The 19,514-nt window shown below is 37.7% G+C and overlaps 1 protein-coding gene across 1 annotated transcript; it reads left to right on the top strand.

The window, feature by feature from the left end:
- Positions 1 to 3,182: 3,182 nt before the first annotated feature.
- Positions 3,183 to 18,585, top strand: klhl28 (kelch like family member 28). The gene is made up of 6 exons (XM_088354601.1): positions 3,183 to 3,311; positions 4,880 to 5,140; positions 6,231 to 6,868; positions 8,416 to 8,859; positions 12,027 to 12,235; positions 12,889 to 18,585. The coding sequence occupies exons 2-6, from the start codon at positions 4,880 to 4,882 to the stop codon at positions 13,050 to 13,052; spliced, it is 1,716 nt and encodes a 571-aa protein (XP_088210727.1). The 5' UTR covers positions 3,183 to 3,311; the 3' UTR covers positions 13,053 to 18,585.
- The last annotated feature ends 929 nt before the right edge of the window (positions 18,586 to 19,514 follow it).

The following is a 19,514-nucleotide window of genomic DNA, read 5'->3' as shown; positions in this document are numbered from 1 at the left end:
GTCGCCAACTTGGTGTCTGCAGGCACCAGAATTTGCCTCAAATATACAAAATCACAGCAATAAACAACCATTGCCCCCCAAAAACATTTTTTTTAACAAAGACCTGTTATTATTACCAAGACAAACTCTAATTACCGATTTACATATAGACAAACTGTTAAGGAACATTTTCAGGATCGAGCAATACATTATTTACCAACTGATTTAAGTTTCTTTTTATCATTATTAAAATACACATATTTAACAAACACATATCCATTGTTATAACAAGTATTAGCACACATGTATTTGTATCAAATTTAGATCTTATATATGATAAAAACAATGCGGTCTAAATGAGCAAACTCTAAGAATTGCATCATGAAAACGCTATTGTCATATTTAAAGAGGATGTGCAGAATTTATAATTTTTTTCATTTGCTGACCTCATCTTCTGGCTTAAATCATTGTTGAAGCCTATGTCAAGCTGCTTGTGTTGCGAGTGCAAGTGAGTTATTTTCTTAGACGTGCTCATATATTCTCAGTTTTTTTATTCTTATCTTTGGGGTTTGGGTTGGTGTTTAAACTTCATTTTACATATTTTCTTCATTTCACCATTTTCAATCTACTCTAACAGAAAACCGCCTGCAGGGACATGAATAGATTCCCATTTTCTTTAACAAAATATAAACAAATAATATATTAGCTCCCTGTTTTTACGCACTCAATTTGATATTTAGCTTTGTAGTAATTTGTTAGTTTTTTTGTCGCATATTTGTTGTAGTATTTTTGTTGCAGACACACAAAGGACAATAGGGGCAAAGTGGGCACCCAGAAAAACATTTTTCTATAATAGTACTATATTTATATTTAGCTCAAACAATGTCCAATTATTCAAAGTACAAAGAGGTAGAAAATTGGGTCTGAATGATAGTTAAGGATTAGATTTTTTATAGAGCAAATGGGTGTTTTAAGCCATAAATCAACCTTGTTATCATTATTTGTATTATTATGATTATTGTGATCAGAACTGTTTTTAACTTTTATTATCGCTATTGTTATTATTGTCATTATTACTGGTGTCTGAATGAAATTCAGTGGTAAGCAGCATTAAAGAGTTAATAAATAGGTAAAACTAACTATTATTCTGGTATCATTATAACTCTTGTGATGATTATTATTTTTATAACTCATGTGACTATTACTGTTAATATTATTCCTAGTAGTATTATTACTGGTATCCGAATACCGTTAGTGAGCAGCAATAGATGGGGCAAGCTAATAATTGAGCTTGTTGTTATTATAATGATTAACGAGACACCATTAAATTATACAAAGTAATTTCAATCTAGAATTATATTTATAAACAAACCAATGAGGTGAATAAATATGTTGGTGATGATGGTGAAAACTAAACAAAAACTAAATAAATGGAAATACAATCACATAGAGATAACTTTTAATGAGAACACAAAACGCACATTCCTGCACATTCCTTATTTAGGGCAGACAAGTGGGAGCTTTGACGCTGGAGGTATACCCTACCTTGTCTTTTTAATGCAAAGATTAGGACACGCAAGAATGGTGGCAGACCCCCTTAGGCAGCAGGTCTAAAAACACTTTGTATGACGGGAAACACAACACAAAACAGTCAGCTGTCACCATGAGCACCAACGGGAATTGTTAATTTAATAAATACTTTTATTATACAGTATGCTGAGAATGGAAGGAGACAGCAATGACAATGATGATAATAATAATAATAATAATAATTTCCTTGTATTGTCATTCTGTGTAACAATGTACACAGAACGAAATGTCGATTGCATCTGACCCGATGCAGCCGCAGCCAAGAGAGGGCGCCGCCGACCACTTTTTAAGTCTTAGGAATGACTCGGCCGGGGCGCGAACCCGAACCTCCCAGTCTCAAAGCGGGCGCCTTACCATCTAGGCTACTGACGGTGGTGGTGAAGATAATGTGGATGATGACGGAGTGACTGTGCATCCACAAAACTTATGTAAATATGTATATTCTTGAGGTGTTTGTTATATGTAAATACACAGGATATTTAGCTAGAAGACACAATTATTAAGGAAGTGGGGTAGGACCAAATAAGCATATGCTTCTTCCTATTCCTTTTCGGACATGTTACATCAAGTCAAGTCATGTTTATTTGTATAGCCCTTAATCACAAACACTCTCAAAGTGCTGCACAGGCCACAGATTATTGCAAACTACAGACTATTATTACACCATCCCCTGATCTAAAGCCTACAAGAGGGCAAGGAAAAACTCAAAAACCTCAACATGAGGAAAATGAAGAAACCTTTAGAAGGGACCGCACATGAAGTAATCCCCCTTCCAGGATGACCAGGCTGCAAGGGATGTTGCAATAGTAAATAATATACAGATATTGTCAACATAAAATATAAGTTATTCATATACTGTAGAATAGAAGTGTGTTTTAAGTCTAGATTTAAACAGTTCCACTGAGGTTGCAGATCAAATCCCAGGGGGAAGAAAGAGCATTCCACAGCCCCGGGGCCCTAATAGAGAACGATCTCAAGCCTACGTTCACATTGTTTTTTGTTTTTTTTACTTGCTGTTTTATTTTTGTTTTAACATGTTCGAAATGAAGTTTCATTCATGCTATGATGTATATTGGCCATTTTTGTTTGCTGGGCCAGATGAAAAATCCTTATGCCTGTGCCTGGGCATGTGGCCCGCGAGCTGTAGATTTCCCACCCCTGCGCTAAACCTAAACTTTCCCCTGTACGTTTTAGCCGTACAAAATACGTTTATTATGCATTTCAAGATGTGTACGACGTACAAGAAAATCTGTACAGAAAAACGCAAATTTGTCAATTATGGGTACCATCCGGTATCAAGTCAAGCGCGTTTGCCGCGGTAGCCTCTATCTCGGTATTGTTTTTTTTGTTGCAAACGAAGCGAGCGGTTTGCATTCCGAAGAAAAAAAATATGGTGTAAGATTATTTTGTATTTTGCAAGGGAAAATACGACAGTTTGTACGGGCATGGAGCCGTGGAGGTTGACAGGTATGGGTATGCCGCATTATTGTTACTATTTCCCTGTTGAATAAGCCTTTATTTTGAAAAGGAGAGGGATTGCGAATGCTGTTAGTTTGAAATTAGCGGAAGTAGTACGCTGTTTACTCACTCATTTCCAATGAGAGCACGACTGTAGCTTGGTGGCTAGCTTGGCAGTAGGTTGTTTCCTTGATAGCCGCCCGGGGTTCCTACTCGTCACTGCTGAACTCCGTCACTGCAATATCGATCGAGTGGCGGCTTCCCAGACGCACGATAAGTTCCAGGTTTGTCTCAATTGTGTTGCAACGGAGCACCACTTACCATCAATAAGCGTGCAAAAGGCTTACGTTTAGTGATCCTCTGTCAGCCATGTTACTGTATATCAATCAATGATGCAGCTAGTGGCCGTGTTTATTTTTAGCAACTATTATCTGCAGTGCCACGTAATACAGAAATCAAAATAGACTATGTGTTTGTTTACTTTTCTTGGGCTTTTGGCAATCCCGCATTTTCATGTTAATGCTAACATGCGGCCGTTGGAAATGTGTGCTAAATTGAACTGTGTTTGGGGTGACTATGCTACTGCCAGCTAGCTTTCCCGTCTAGCTGATGCGACGCTAAGATGTAGATAACACGGTCTTCTCCATGACATTTACAAATCCTGCAGATACCTCTGTCCACCTGCTACTCTGTGGTTTGGAGTAGTACGTCACACTTGCTGCAGTTGTAGAGATTTTACCACAAAACACTTAATGCTTAGGGTTTACCTGGTATTCTGCATATTGAACGGTCAGTGGTCACGCTTCCTTAAAACCCAACAACTGCAATGAATGATGACAACATTTTATCATTAGAGATTGTAATCTCTGAAAATCAAATACATTTGACTGTCTAATACCAAATGTTACCTTGTTTTAAGGCCTCTTACATCTGCAATTATGCATATTAGAAATGAAATTCACTATTTGTTAATGTATGCAACAGGATAATGAGAATTTCTATACCAATACTGTAATTACATTAATTGTTTAATGTACTCGATAATTTTTCGTTATCTGATAAATATAATAATTTGATCATTGTCCAAATAATTTTAATAACGTATTCAGCAAATGTAATCCACGCTGGCAAAATGATCCCCGTGTTGGAATGTAACAACTTTTATTAAAGACCAAAACTGCATCAAGACAAAAACACGGAATTTGGGTTTTCAATTTATCCTGATTTTGAATTCCCGGTCTTCAAAGTAATACGATTGTACTGTAAATCTATTAAAATGACTGATATGTTCTCTTAAAATTAGTGATTTGTTCAAGCCATTATTGGCAAGTAGCAACCATTTTGTGCTTAAACTTGAACCAACATAACAACATGTTCTGTTAAGTACATCTTCAGTTTTTGAGATGTATCTGTGTTAAACACATTTGTAAAGGGTCATCAAATGTAAGAATAATATATCAATTTAAATTTTTCAACTTTTTTGCAAAATGCATTATAATTTTTATTTTTCGTTTGGTATATTAGTGTGTCAATGTATAGCAAATTTTTACCGAAAGTTGTATCTAATGTTTTTATTATGACACACAAATACATTTAGTCACTGAATTAGAATTAAAATGGTCTTTAATGCCATTGGTAACAACATATTGAACTTTGTTTACAACCTGGCTCTCCATGATAAACATGCAATAAAATACTTGAAATAGAAAAATAAAATTAAGAATATTAGGATACATAAGCTAATATTTACAAAGCAGTGTTTGTTTAAGTTGTCAGTGCATCCGGACAATAGTGTAATGAAAAATATTGCAATGGCATTAGCAAGACCTAAATAAAGTGTTTCTGCTCCTAGATGGACCAGCAGGACCAGTCCTATATGTTTGCCAGTCTCACGCGGCCACATTCGGAACAACTGCTGCAAGGCCTGCAGCTCTTGCGGCAGGATCACGAACTATGTGACATTGTGCTCCGGGTGGGTGACGCCAAAATCCATGCCCACAAGGTAGTGCTGGCCAGCATCAGTCCCTACTTCAAGGCAATGTTCACAGGTAACCTGTCGGAAAAGGAGACTGCTGAAGTTGAATTCCAGTGTATTGATGAAACCGCCTTGCAGGTAAGATGGCAACTAACTGATGTCAAATAAATTCCCTATTCCAGTGGTCGGCAACCACCTGGCCTTGGACCGGTATCGGGCTGTGGGTCAATTGGTACCAGGCCGCACGGGGGGAAAAATTGCCTTATTATTTTGCTCATACAGTGGTAAAGCTTTACCCAAGCACCTTCAACTACGAAATGTACGATAAACTAAAATCTACCCTGCTTTCCGAAGGAATCCAATACACAAGCAGTATCAGAGTCTACCACTATATCCCGCACATTGCTCGTATCTGCTTACTTCCAGCATAAGCTCGTTCAGTTTGCGCATGCAAACTGCCACAGACAAAAAAAAAACTTGCTGTTCAAATGTTTTGTATGTATGTTCATCCCAAGTTACAGTAACTTTAGTTTTAAGTGTACAGTAAGTCTCAACAGTTTCGCGATCTCATACCCGTCAACCTCTACCACCTGCTCCCCTTATTTATGATTTCAAATCCTTCTTTTCAAGCTATAATAAACCTACAAACACAATGCGGCATCTATTTACTCACAGCAAAAGAGATTATGTAGAATACCACGTCAATATTAGCGATTTATGATCTGCTACCGGAGACCATCTGGATTAGAGCCGAAATGGGCAAGATGAGATGGGTCTTTTTTTGAAAAAATAAATAAATATATATATATATATATATATATATATATATATGTTCCCGGATAAAAATTGTTATATGGCGTATACAATGTGAAATTATCAAACAACATAAAGTAGGAGATCACAGTCATTCTTCCTTGCAATCTTCTTTGTTATGCAGTGCTATGGGAAAGAGTTCAGCCAAAACAATGTTGTACATCGTGGTACTGTAAATAAAAATATTGTGATGAAATCTAATAGCTATTCATATGTCATCAATATCCCTAGTCTAGTTATTACACAGTAAATATTGGCCTCTTCTTATTATTATTCTGTGAATGTTATTATTACCAATCAAGCCGGGCCCTGAAAATATAGTCAGCCATTAAACTGGACCATGGTACATAAGAAAGTTGCGGACCACTGCCCTGTTCAACTTTAATAACCGTCTTTTCTTTCCCTTCTCCTGTAGGCCATTGTTGAGTATGCGTACACTGGCACAGTGTTCATCTCCCAGGAAACTGTGGAATCTCTGCTACCAGCCGCCAATCTTCTCCAAGTTAAATTAGTGCTAAAAGAGTGCTGTTCCTTCCTGGAGAGCCAGCTGGATGCTGGGAACTGTATCGGCATCTCACGCTTCGCAGAGACGTACGGCTGTCACGATTTGTGCCTGGCTGCAACAAAGTTCATCTGTGAGAATTTTGAGGAAGTGTGTCAGACAGAGGAGTTTTTTGAACTGACGAGGGCAGAGTTGGATGAAATTGTGTCCAACGACTGCCTTAAGGTGGTCACGGAAGAGACTGTGTTCTACGCTCTGGAGTCGTGGATTAAATACGACGTGACGGAACGGCAGCAACATTTGGCCCAGCTCCTGCACTGCGTCCGCCTTCCGCTGCTCAGCGTCAAATTTCTCACTCGTTTATATGAAGCCAACCATCTCATACGAGATGACCACGCATGCAAGCACTTGCTCAACGAGGCCCTCAAATACCATTTCATGCCCGAGCATAGACTCTCCTATCAGACTGTGTTGTCTGCGAGACCGAGGTGCGCACCGAAGGTACTGCTGGCAGTAGGAGGCAAAGCTGGATTGTTCGCGACATTAGAAAGGTAAAGATACTTTTTATTTACTAATTGTTATTACTTTGACACAGTGCTATGAGAACCCAACCAGTCTGCCATAAGAAATCTTCCATTTTCAATGTATCTATCATTTTTCTCTTCTTTTTTTTTTTTTTTACAAAAGTTCTAACAATCTTATATAAAATGGGTTTTACTCAAAGATAATTTTGAAAATTTTAAGTTAGTTTTTTCTTGAGTAACTAGGAAAAAACGAGTTGAACTTTCTGTAGAACTGGAAATAAGTTGAAATAATACACCCAAAAATACATTTAAACAAATGTAATTATCAACCATTATTTACTTAGACTATGGTAAAAACTAAACTCTAGTCAGGACAATTAAAATTTCAGTCGACTTTAATCAATAAGCCCCATTTACCACACATTTTTTAAGACCATATTATTGATTAAAAAAATGCATCATTTGCAAAATGTTCAGCCCAAGTTAGCTAATTTAAATCTAGCTGGTTACTAACTTACTTAAATGCAACAAATAAATACTTTATAAGCATTTTTTTAATAGAGGAATTAATTGAAAATAATTTGATTTATTGCCCAGCCTTCACCTCTACTACCTCCTGAGGCTTTGCTGCCACAAATATGTATTTTAATTCTCGACACTTTTAGAACAGCTTTATATTTTCAACAAAGGCTACATTATCGCATGTATTGATCGTTTTTGCGTGACTTTACGGGCAACCTCGAATGTAAACAGTCGCCCATTTTGGATTGGTCCAGAGTTTTATGTTGTCAAAGATAAATACTAATTTTGTTGGATGTTCAACTGAAAGAAGAAAGTGTAATAAGTTGTTTTTTGTGACTTAAATATTTATTTCTAAGTTACCTAGTGCGTAGAGTCCATAAGCAAGAACTTCACTAGGAATGCACCCTTTAGATATCGTGGGCACATGTCATAAACCCTTGGCGAAAATATTGAGCCGTTTCGCTGGCAGAATTGGCTCAAAAAAAGCCCCGAGTGACCCTGAAAGCCTTGCTAAAAAGAGTGCACCCTTATCCGGTGACTGGAAGGCAGAGATAGCCTTCAAATTAACGCAATACGACCGCTGTGAGGTTAGCCATTCGCTGGCTGGAACGCGTGCCAGAGATCACCTCTTTAACTACTAAACAACACACTTTTCTGTGGGTCTTGTTTGTACTTCACTGAATATTTGTTTTCGTTACTTAGACCGGTACGTTTAACAAGAACTAAACTAGCGCTTTGATAACCATATTTTGAATGGCAATCCCAATGATAATAATTAAGTAAAAAGTAAAAGTTACACCTATCCAGTGTGGCTGCCTTTCCTGGATGTAGATTACGTGATAGTTTCTATAAATTTACAATTCAAACGGTGTTTCGCCTCCAAACCAAAGTATTTCAGTTCATTTGCCTTTTTTTAATAATGTACGAATTAAAAATGTTCTAAAACGTCAAATCGAGACATGTAAATCAAGCGTTAGAATTCAGGAATGCCTTGGCTCAAAAAAATGAAAGAACCCTGCTCTAACAAATCTTAATCCTCTTTTGTCTCGTAGCATGGAAATGTATTTCCCTCAGACGGACTCATGGATAGGACTAGCGCCTCTCAGCGTTCCCAGATACGAGTTTGGTGTGGCAGTGCTTGACCACAAAGTGTATGTAGTTGGAGGCATTGCCACGCACATGCGACAGGGCATTAGCTACAGGAGGCACGAAAGCACAGTGGAGAGTTGGGACCCTGAAAGCAACACCTGGTCTTCAGTGGACCATATGGCCGAGTGTCGCAGCACACTCGGGGTTGTGGTCCTGGCTGGGGAACTTTATGCGCTAGGAGGTTACGATGGCCAATACTACCTTCAGTCCGGGGAAAAGTATGTACCTAAACTGAAGGAATGGCAACCTGTAGCACCCATGACCAAGTCTCGCAGCTGCTTCGCCACCGCTGTGCTGGATGGCATGATTTATGCCATTGGAGGATATGGACCGGCTCATATGAACAGGTACATTTACTTTTAATTTGAAAAAACACATTTTTTTGCATCACAATATTGGAAGGTTGGAGCCGCAGGCTGAATCTGCACTGGTTGCATGTTCCCCTTTTTTGCAAGTACAGTTTATATCCAATTACTAAGGTGTCTCTTTTTTTCAAAACCATGAACATTATGTGTGATACTTTGAAGACCCTAAAATGGCCATGTGTATAATGTTCAATTGGTTGTTTGTGGAAGTGCAATATTAACCTGATTATTGGACTATGAGTCTATTATCAATTCAATCACCAACAAATTTTTAGAATGAATTACTGTTTTTGGATGATACATTTTATTGAAATGAACATTTTTACTCATGCTGGAACCTAAATTTCGAGGTCATACGTTTGTAAATTTAATTTTTCTTCCTCAAAATGTGACCTATTTGTCAACCTAAAAATGTGGGTGTCCGCCTTCTGGATGATTTAATCCGGCCCGCCATAAATTTCTTGAGTTTGTCAAATGAAGAAGCAAGTCTTTAAGTCATTTCTATCAAAAGTTATGATTTTTTAAAAAAATAATTCAAACTAAATGCTCTCTCTGGCTGCTAGAGGACAGTGTTAAGTGTGTATAGCATAGTGAGTTGGTTCAGGTGTTAAACTGCATTCACTCAACTGTTAAAGTAAACCAGTTAACACATTCAATGCCAAACTAGAAAATATTATTCCCCATTGTTTTTGACTAAACGTATTGTGTTTAGAAAAGATCCTTTGTCATCCGTGATTATAAAATGTAGGAGAGGTTACTAATGTGGGGCAGCGGGGCGGCGCAGTGGTAAGCGCGTGTGCGGCACAGTTCTGAGGTCATGAGCTCAAACCTCCTGTGTGGAGTTTGCATGTTCTCCCCGTGCTTGCGTGGGTTTCCTCCCACATTCCAAAAACATGCATGTCAGGTTAATTGGCCAGTCCAAATTGTCCCTGGATGCGAATTAGAGAGCGAGTCGGCTGTCTCTGTGTGCCCTTCGATTGGCTGGCAAAGAGTTCAGGGTGTCCCCTGCCCAATGCCTGAAGATAGCTGGCATGGGCTCCAGCACCCTCCGCGACCCTACTGAGGATAAGCGGTGAAGATAATGGATGGATGGGTTACTAATGTAGGCTGAATGGTAAAGCATAATATTAAAACAAAGCTACAAGTATTTAGCTGCTGTCAAATGGTAAAAAAAAAGTCCTTTCTTGGGGTTGTATTTTAAATGTTGCTGTTTATTTTGTGGAATGTTTTACTATGTACAGTTTGCAAGTCTACTGTTTTTTTTTTTTTGTTTTTGTTTTTTTTGGCAATGTTTACATTGTCAACATTCAATCTTTAGACTTTAAAACCTTCCACATATCCCAAAAGGTAAAAGATGACCAAAAAAATGGAAATGCGTTCTGTTCACGTGACATTCCCATTTTTTTCTTTTTAAAGTTATCAATCTTGATTTGGGTAATTTCAGCCTGATGACACATTTATTTTAATGTGCCCATTTTCTGACAGGCCAAACATATAACATAACAATCAAAATGTGTTTTTTTCAACAATGGTAATTTCAAAAAGTGCTAAATTTTAAAACGAGAGACCTTTAACATCCAGTTCATTTGCTGGTTAAGAGATTGATGATCAACTATTAAAATAGTTTGCGTAATTGATTCAGTTAAGGTAACATCTGGCCTAAATCAACTGAGATAGGCCTGTGTGTTATGGGAACTGTCTGGTTGGAATTCAAATGTACTCTGGGTATTTTTTCCAGATCTAAGATCTTCTTAGTATTCCCAAAAGGGTGAGAGGTAATTTGTTGTGAGGGGAAATATCTAAGTTTGATATTATATAATATATTAAGAGTCATCAATTGTCTGATTAGCTTTGTATATTTACTATACGTGCCATAGTCTGTTTTTCCAGGAAGTAAAGGGCGAAGTTGTATTATTTTTTTAACCATATTCTGTGGAGGCATCAACAAACAAATGCATATTTTCCCAAGGAAATTCCAGTTAATTTATTGAAGAAAGTGGCAAACCAAAACACTGGTTTTTCAGAAGAGTTTGGTCATTTATTCAATCTGGCAATCAAATGCTGCACAGGATGTTGTGAAGTGTCACTGAGAAATGGAAAGGGCTTTGTTTATGAGTAAAGTCAAATGTGAAGAGAAGAGAAGTTTCATGGTGTGCTGTTGCTGTGGTTCTCTGGAAACGCCGCCTCTGTTGCTTGTTTCCTTGGCTCCCGAAAGCCTTAAGGAGTTTGTGTTTGGACAGAGTCTCTGGAGACTAATGCCCTCCCCCTTTTTCTCCCATTGACATAGGTTCACTTGCCTCGTGCCAAGAAATCCCAGTTTGCTAATGTTCTAGACCAGTGTGTCTTTTGGGATTCATTTGCTGCAATCTAATTGTAGGTATGATAGTTTCACAAGGGCAATCACAAACTATTTGTTCTTAATATTTATACATTATTATTATTGTGTAGGGGGCATGTGTATCTCTGTGTGCTCGAGAGCTCAAATTTTGGTATAAAGGAGCCATATTTATAAACTCAATATGGCACACATTAAAGGTTTACTAGACCAACACATATTATGTAATGTAATAATAAACACAAATTGTCATGTTATAACATTATTTGGGGATGCATTTAACTTGCATTATTTTGCGTGAAAAACATTCATGCTAATAAGTGAAAGGATGTACTTTTATAAATGGTAACATAGGCAGACAAACTTTAACACTGCAACAATTGTTCTCCCCGTGCTTACGTGGGTTTCCTCCCGGCGCTCCGGTTTCCTCCCCATTCCAAAAACATGCATGTCAGGTGAATTAGCCAGTCCAAATTGTACCTGGGTATGAATGAGCAAGTAAAGTTGTCTGTCAATTTATAGGCCCGAATAGTTTAGCTGCTAAACTTTAGCATTTACTGTACATCTAGTGCTAATATAAGTTAAGGTTGCAAGCCTTCATGGTCTGGAATTTATGATAACGGACCAGCTCTTTGCTGATTGGTCAAAATACTAGTGTTACAAGCAAGCATCCTCCGTTTCCCCTCTTAAATGTTTTATGGGACACTTTGATGTTGAGCTTTTTTTTCACTTTGTTGCAAACCAAAGTTGCAGGTTAAGAATTCCTTTTCAACCCTCTATATCTAGTCGCTAACTAGTCCTTTTCCTCACACAGTGTGGAACGGTACGACCCTTGCAAAGATGCCTGGGAATTGGTAGCCCCCATGGCAGACAAGAGGATCAATTTTGGCGTAGGCGTCATGCTTGGATTCATATTTGTGGTGGGGGGACACAATGGAGTCTCTCACCTGTCAAGCATCGAAAGGTACGACCCGCACCAGAACCAGTGGACAGCTTGTCGACCGATGAATGATCCACGTACCGGTGAGTGATTTTCCCATGAATGGTTTTCTATTTAAAGGTATTCCCAAACAGAATTATTTTTCTCCAATTATTTACAGAATGTGTAGTGTTCCTCTCCACAATTATCCGAATATGTTGCAAAATGTTCAATGCGCCAGTCAGCTTGCGTGGTTTTGGACGGTCAGCCCCACGTTTTTCCTACCAAGGCTGCTGCTGCCTTTCGTTGATCGGTCCCAGTTACCCCCCCTGTTGGCGGCTTTTTTTTCCCGCCAGTTATTCCCTTTATGGCTGTTCGCCTGTTTTTGTACCCTTACTGCAGCTACCTGTGAAATGATGCATGCTAAGGCATACTTCACAAAAACTACCAAAACTTTGCTTAAGACACCCGTAACCTCTTCGACTAATTAACACATAAAACAATACCTTGACTGGCTTGCTAGGCTGCCGGTGTTCCTCCGATGATGTCACAGCTCAGATGACGGTCAAGACATGGTGTCTTTAAAATTCATTTTTCTATAAAATAATTGGAATCTTGATGAAATGTATTCATAGATTTTATGGGGAAAAAAAAAACATGTACTTTTTCCATGCCTTGGTTTGTATGTTTATGAACTTGGGATTACCTTTAAGAACACAGCTTGCACCACTTATGATACGACTATTGTGTCTTTCAGGTGTGGGATCTGCTATAGTGGACAATTACCTCTATGTGGTAGGAGGTCACTCAGGATCATCTTACCTGAACACTGTCCAACGCTACGATCCCATCTCAGACAGTTGGTTGGACTCAAGCGGCATGATTTATTGCCGGTGTAACTTTGGTCTGACTTCCCTTTGACCCATGGCCCTGTCGCAGGCACCTAATCAGTCAATTTGAACACAAATAGGTTTCTTTTTTTAATTTATCCTACCCCGACCGTGTCGAAGCCTTTTCCGTCCTCATATCCCTTTCATCGTAAAGATGCAAAGGATCGCTAAACACCAGCACGAGCAGCCCTGGATGAGGAGCTGGATGGCTAGACTGACTGAGGGATGTGAGAAGCTAGCTTAATAGCTAGTCAATGGGACTTTTTGGGGGTTTGTGTCCACAAAGAAGATGCGCCCACGAGGACGTCTGCTGGACCACAATGAAGACAAGGAGCTATTTCCCTGAGGATTATGGGACACAAAAAAGTCACGATATGTTTCAGAGTATTTTCGTTCGCCTCCGTCACTAGCCATTGATCTCATGTTTTTCTAAGAACCACGTGTTCAACTGCTGCAGAACTGTAGTTAGCGTAGTCGTCTGAATGTTTGTTGCTCATGTACATGTCTGTGTGTGCGCATGTAGGCGTAATCTATGGGAGGCTGTTTGAGAAGTATATCATACTTCCTCTTACATGTAACATCATACTCTCACACATGCACAACTATACTCACATACAGACACTGTCGTACCCATGCACTAACACGAAATAACATAGAATTAAAATGTAAAGCATTTTTCAGGCAACAAATTGCCTTTAAAAGTGCTGTAAAAACATTCAGTCCACAATAAGACAATAAAATCCCCTCATTTATCCCTGCCCAACCAACCGAAACGAAATACAGACACACACAATGGTTAAATACCATAGAAACAAAAGTAGAAATGTAAATACAATGTGATTATGACAATGAAAAGACTAACCATGTGAGAGAAAGGGACCTGAGGGAAGGTTATTTTACACTGATGGGGATGGCACAAGATGGCCTTAAGATTTTAGCCATTGAACCACACCCTACCAGTGTGGTACTCCAAAGTGAGGAAACATTAAAATGGATCCTGAAACGCGATTTTATGCAGCGATTTTAAAATTGGTATATTCTGACCCCTGTCCCCCGTAAGCACATGTGCTGCTGATTTTGTTGTAGCTGCAAACTGGAAATGTTCTTTAGATAGATAGATAGATAGATACTTTATTCATCTTTATTCATCATTCATTATGGGAAAACTGGAGAGAAGAGCCTTACAATAATCCAAACGAGACGATATAAAAGCATGCATTAGCACCTCCTTTTCCTAAGAGAGAAATCGGTAGAATTTTGGTTACATTTTTTATATGTGGAATAAAATTGTTCCAGCATTTTTATGCAAAATGAATACTAAAATCTTGCAGTTTTAGCAAACGTTTTTCTGACTTTTTGGAGCAATGGTTAAGACCTATGTTTTGTCCTGGTTGAGTTGCAGAAAATCCCCTGCCATCCATGACTTAATATCTAAATTGCGTTTTAAAAGGGTATCTATAAGCCCTATGTCATCAGGGGACTCGGCAATCTACAGCTGTGTGTCGACACCGTAACTATGTAAATTGCCTACGTGTCTCCTGATTACATCTCTAAGGGGAAGCAAATACAGATTAAAAAGTACCAGGACTGAAATTGAACCTTGGGAACCCCACATGTCTCTTGAAATGTTCTGGTCGACCATGTATCCATAAATACTATGAAATCTGTCTATTTAATTAAATATGTCGATCTACTGTGTCATAAACAGCACTGAGATCCAGTAGCACCAGAACTGCAAGTTTATTAAAGTCCATGTTATCCATGATATCATTTAAAATCCTTAAAAGGGCATTCTCTGTACTGTGGTTGCTTCTAAAACCAGACTGCAATTTCTCTAAAATGTTTTATTCTAAGAAAATATTTCAGCTGTATAAAAACCATTTAATTTTTTTTTTTGCTTAAAAATGTTAGGTTGAACACTTGACGTTAATTGGTAAAAATGTTCAAGTCTAAATTTTGAGAAGTTTTAAAGGTGGCAAGGAAAACTCCCATCTCGAAGAAGCAATTGACTATATTTAAAATCTTTTCCTCAAAGAATCCATAAAATGTCCTTAAAATAGATGCGGCAATTAGATGTAAAGATCAGGTTGTTGGGTTGACTTGGGAAAAAACTCGACCCAGTGCCCGTGCATCAACCAAGACAAAACCTTCCGGTCTTTTCTCAGACGTTTCCTGATACTTAGACACACTATTCTCTCACATGTACAATTGTACTCTCATACATACACTACTATGGTTTAACACACACACACTACCATCGACTCTCTATGCTCTCTCACACATACAATTTCTCACACATTAAAATTGCTATTACTACAGGGGTTTTTCCACAACTAGTGTAATGATCACCTCACCTCTCTTTGGTGTTGTTTTACTTTGGTTACTTTTGTTAACCAAGGCAATGCACATTGATCTGTGTATATATGTTGTTTCACTTTTAACTAGGGTTGATCCCAGCATAGTCGCGTTTCTATGAGAGAATATTGTGCCTGTGTGAGTGTGTGTAAGGATATAATAACATGAGTGAAAGTATAGTACCGTATTTTCCGGACCATTCGTCCGTCAGAGTAGAAGTTGCAACCCAAACTATGAAAAAAGTGACTTATTGTCAGGAAAATACGGTAATCTGTGGGGGAGTATAATAGTGTAAATGGGAGTATTGTAGTGTGTGAGAGTATAGTAGTGTTTGTGCATGGGGATGACTGTGTCTATGAGAGTGTGAGGTTATATGTGAGGGTACGTATAATTTTCTTCTCTAACAGTCTCTCATAGTATACTGCATGTCGGATGCGATTGTTTTGGTTGAGTGTCTTCATGCAGAACAGACGCTCCTGCTTGCTGACACGAGGTTCTGCATAACAATATGTGCTTCACAAAAATAGGAAAATAATTATATTTTGTAAGCAAGGGCTGCGTTTCTCTCACTTGTAAATAGTCAAAATTAAATATATAGACAATGCATTGCCTGTAAATGTTTGATCATACTGCGTCATTCGTGCGTATGAAAAGTTGTCTCTTGTATTTCGCTCCTATTTTTGTCTACCCCTGTGCACCCCTTTGGTCTTTTTGCAATGCCAACTGGTGCTATATTTAGGATTTCAATGCAGGTCTCGGTTGCCTCGCACAACTGGATCAACCTCTGTTCATACCTTCCAATCATTGTAGGTGTTCATTTGGTAAAGCACATGCCCAAAACCATATATTGTTCCAACATATTTCAGGGTTTTGTTTGACAAAGATTTGGTAACAACGCTAAATTGAGCACTTATCAAACCAAAAACCGCAAATTTTCTTTGATAATGAGTTACAAAATATTGAATATTTATATAACAGGGTTTGTATGGCTGATTGAAATCCTTGAAAATGCTTGAATTTTAATATTGTGTTTTTAGGATTGACAAGTGCTTGAATTTTGAGTGAAGTGCTTGTAAATGATCAAAATCGTTGCCATGTTTCTAAACAAGTCTGCTTAACAATGGCTCCGACACTGTTCCCTGGTGGCTTTGCTTTGCCATTGCATTTCTTCTTCCTGCTTTAACGGCAGCTGGTATTAATTTGTATGGCATTGTCTTATGCAGTGTCATCGCCCACTACGGGTTGTGCCGAAGAGGAAAGGTTCATATTACACCCAAACAGGCCACTATGAAATGTGTATTAGTGCAAGTATTACGCATCAATTATGGGCCATGCAAAAAATCAAGTCATTGTTTCCCCGGTGTAAATTGTCACGGGAAAATATTCCTGCAACTGAAGATGTAAGCAAACATCATCTTACCCAACACCTGTATGTGGAGTAATATCTAAACACGTTTTGTTCAGATCTACAAATATATTTGCGATTTACCCAAAAACTTTAAATCATATGGCTTGATAAACGCCAGACTAAAAATCGCATATGTATATCACAGATACACTTGTAGAGCTGCAAAAAAACATGATTCAAATTCGATTTCTTCTATTAAAGGACTGGGAAAATTGTAAAATTGGCTTTGGAAGTCCTTTATAGGTGCTTAAATTTGGCCAAGAAAAAGCTGTACAAACCCTGTATTTTTGTCATATAACTAGGAACTAAGACCCAAAAATTGGGTTTAATATATATATATCTATATATATATATATATAATATATATATATATAAAACCTAATCGGAGCATTTAATCCATTACAACTACAATTCTTGGTGTACAAAGTCAAAACTTATTTTTACACCATGTTTTCCTTCCAACAAACTGGTAACATCGTCAACTGTGCATACATTATGTATTTAGAGAATAGCATTTACATAATGCAATAAGTCGTGCATCTCTTTCAAAAGCCAAGGCAATCTTGTTATTGCTGTAGCGGAGCATGTTTCTATTTCACAATTGTTGATCATGTCTAATGAAATGCAACCTGCTGATCTAACACTTGTTTTTGTTCATGTCTTTTTTCATTCCATTTCTATTTCTTCTTGGGTATACTTTGATTTAGACTATTTCAGGCATACAAGAATAACAAAGTTTTCTTTAAGTAATTTTGACATGTAACGAGAGAGGAGAATTGCTCTTCCACGTTGCCCTAGATGTTCTAAACTTAACTATTGACTTTACCCCCTTCAGTCTCTCATTTTTAATCAAGTCTAGTTTTAATGTGATTGTGGAAAATTATTAGCCAAACGGGGCTGAGTTTCAGAAGGACAATAATCCATGATTGGTTGTTACATTTAGTTCTGAGCAACTGTGATGCCATTTTTAGATGACAGTAAGTGGCAAAATGGCTAAAACTGCTTATATTATCAACTAATTTTTTGGTTTTGGTTGGATCTTAGTTTATGATGTTTTAGCACTTTTTACGCAACAGTGGCTGTCTTAAAGTGCTCTTTATAAATTAGGTAGTTAGGTAAGGGGGTTTTGATTTACCCTAGCATATTATGAGGGTTATGATACTTTGAATGTTTTCTTATTTTTCAAACATGTATATTACAAAAAATGTGAACGGATGCCGTGTTTATGATTTTTCTTTCGAGTCGTGTGACCATGTCAACTTTTTTCTTCAACACCCTTCCAGATTGGGCAGCACAAGTTATGCAGGCGTAATTATGTTCTGCCACTGTCATGTTTGTTGAATACAATGTTTTTTCATGTAGTGTACGCAAACTGCAATTGGAGTAAGGCTAATCTGAAAACGTTAATCTGCAAAAAAGAAAAAGGAAGTTATACCCGAGTTTGTACACTTGTGGCCTCACTAACGTCATTGCCACCACTCTCACCAAAGTGCTTGCGCAAAGTAATCCGAGATGACCACTTGTACGTTTTATGTTTGCAAGAAAACCCCCCATGAAACTGATGTCAATGTCAGCCAAATGACCAAGCTGCTTTATCTATTTTTTTTCCCCGTGTTTCATTGTATGGCTGAAAGTGATGATGTAGAATTGAACTATCCTGTGGATTAGTACTGGAAATACAAGCTAAACCTAGCAACAGTAGCCTTCTGCGTTTGATTGAAATCCATTTTACATACATTGAAGTCAGTCTGTGAGGTGCAATGTTACCCAGTTTTAAAATAAATGCCTGCTTTTAAAGCTACTGGCCGCTTTTCTCATGCATGTCATCTGTTTTCGTGTGCTAATACATCAATTAAATCGGCTTCATAGTTTCTCAAATGTAGCTCCGAAACCGACTAAAATATCCTCCGTCAACATTTGGTAGTTAATTTTTGAAGCTCAGGAAGAAATGACACAACCTTTTATTTAAACCACTCAGAATGTTTATTTTAAATAAGCAAAAACTTAATCTATATAAACACGCAAGTTTTAAAATACTTGTTGGTCAAGAAATTTGCATTTATTCTACATAAGAATAGAGAAGCATAAGAAAAAATTGAGCTGCATCGCGTCAAACAATAACTTGCAGTTTTTACTATATCCACTGAATGTTGCTGAAGCCAAGCGCCTCTCTCAATACAACAAGTGTTGTTATTTCCATTAATCAACCTGAGAATATTGAAAAACCCACCTTAATTTTCTTTTACTTAGAATAAAACTCATGGATGTGCTGTTTGTGGCGATAGGAAAATTACAAAATTTAAAAAATAGCACTGGTTTTAGCAAATTTTTAAAGAAGCTTTAGCTCCTATCTATAATAAATATGAAATCTAACAGCAAAGTTCCCATAATCAGGTACACATTTTACATTAAAAACAAAAGCAGAAAGACATTAAAATGATTAAGCCAATCAGCCAAATTAATGTTTGTATGCTAGTTTAATCACTTTCCAGTCTGTGGTAGATTGCAGTGGAAATTAATAAACTACCACAAGAGATTAAAATTTTAGTGAATGAAAAACAATTATTAAAGAATAAAATAAATCCTCAATTGGGTTTTTTAAGTCACATCTTAATTCCCTGAACCATAATTTAATTGTGAGCCTCCTAAAAGACCCCCAGCCCTCCAGCTAAGGCACATTTTGTGACATTAATTTACTAGTCTGGCCCCTGTGATATTTTAAATCCATGT

The sequence above is a fragment of the Urocampus carinirostris genome, chromosome 15, assembly GCF_059441175.1.
Source record: "Urocampus carinirostris isolate Australia breed hairy pipefish chromosome 15, RoL_Ucar_1.0, whole genome shotgun sequence".
NCBI classification, from domain to species: Eukaryota; Metazoa; Chordata; class Actinopteri; order Syngnathiformes; family Syngnathidae; genus Urocampus; species Urocampus carinirostris.
The sequence above is the reverse complement of the archived record's forward strand: the minus strand, read 5'-3'. Positions and strand labels throughout refer to the sequence as shown.

Bases quoted from the DNA above. Each gene is read 5' to 3' on its own strand.
- klhl28 (XM_088354601.1), top strand. From the start codon at position 4,880: ATGGACCAGCAGGACCAGTCCTATATGTTTGCCAGTCTCACGCGGCCA. The intron at 8,860-12,026 runs GTACATTTACTT...TTCCTCACACAG, and splicing joins GGACCGGCTCATATGAACAG to TGTGGAACGGTACGACCCTT. The intron at 12,236-12,888 runs GTGAGTGATTTT...TGTGTCTTTCAG, and splicing joins GATGAATGATCCACGTACCG to GTGTGGGATCTGCTATAGTG.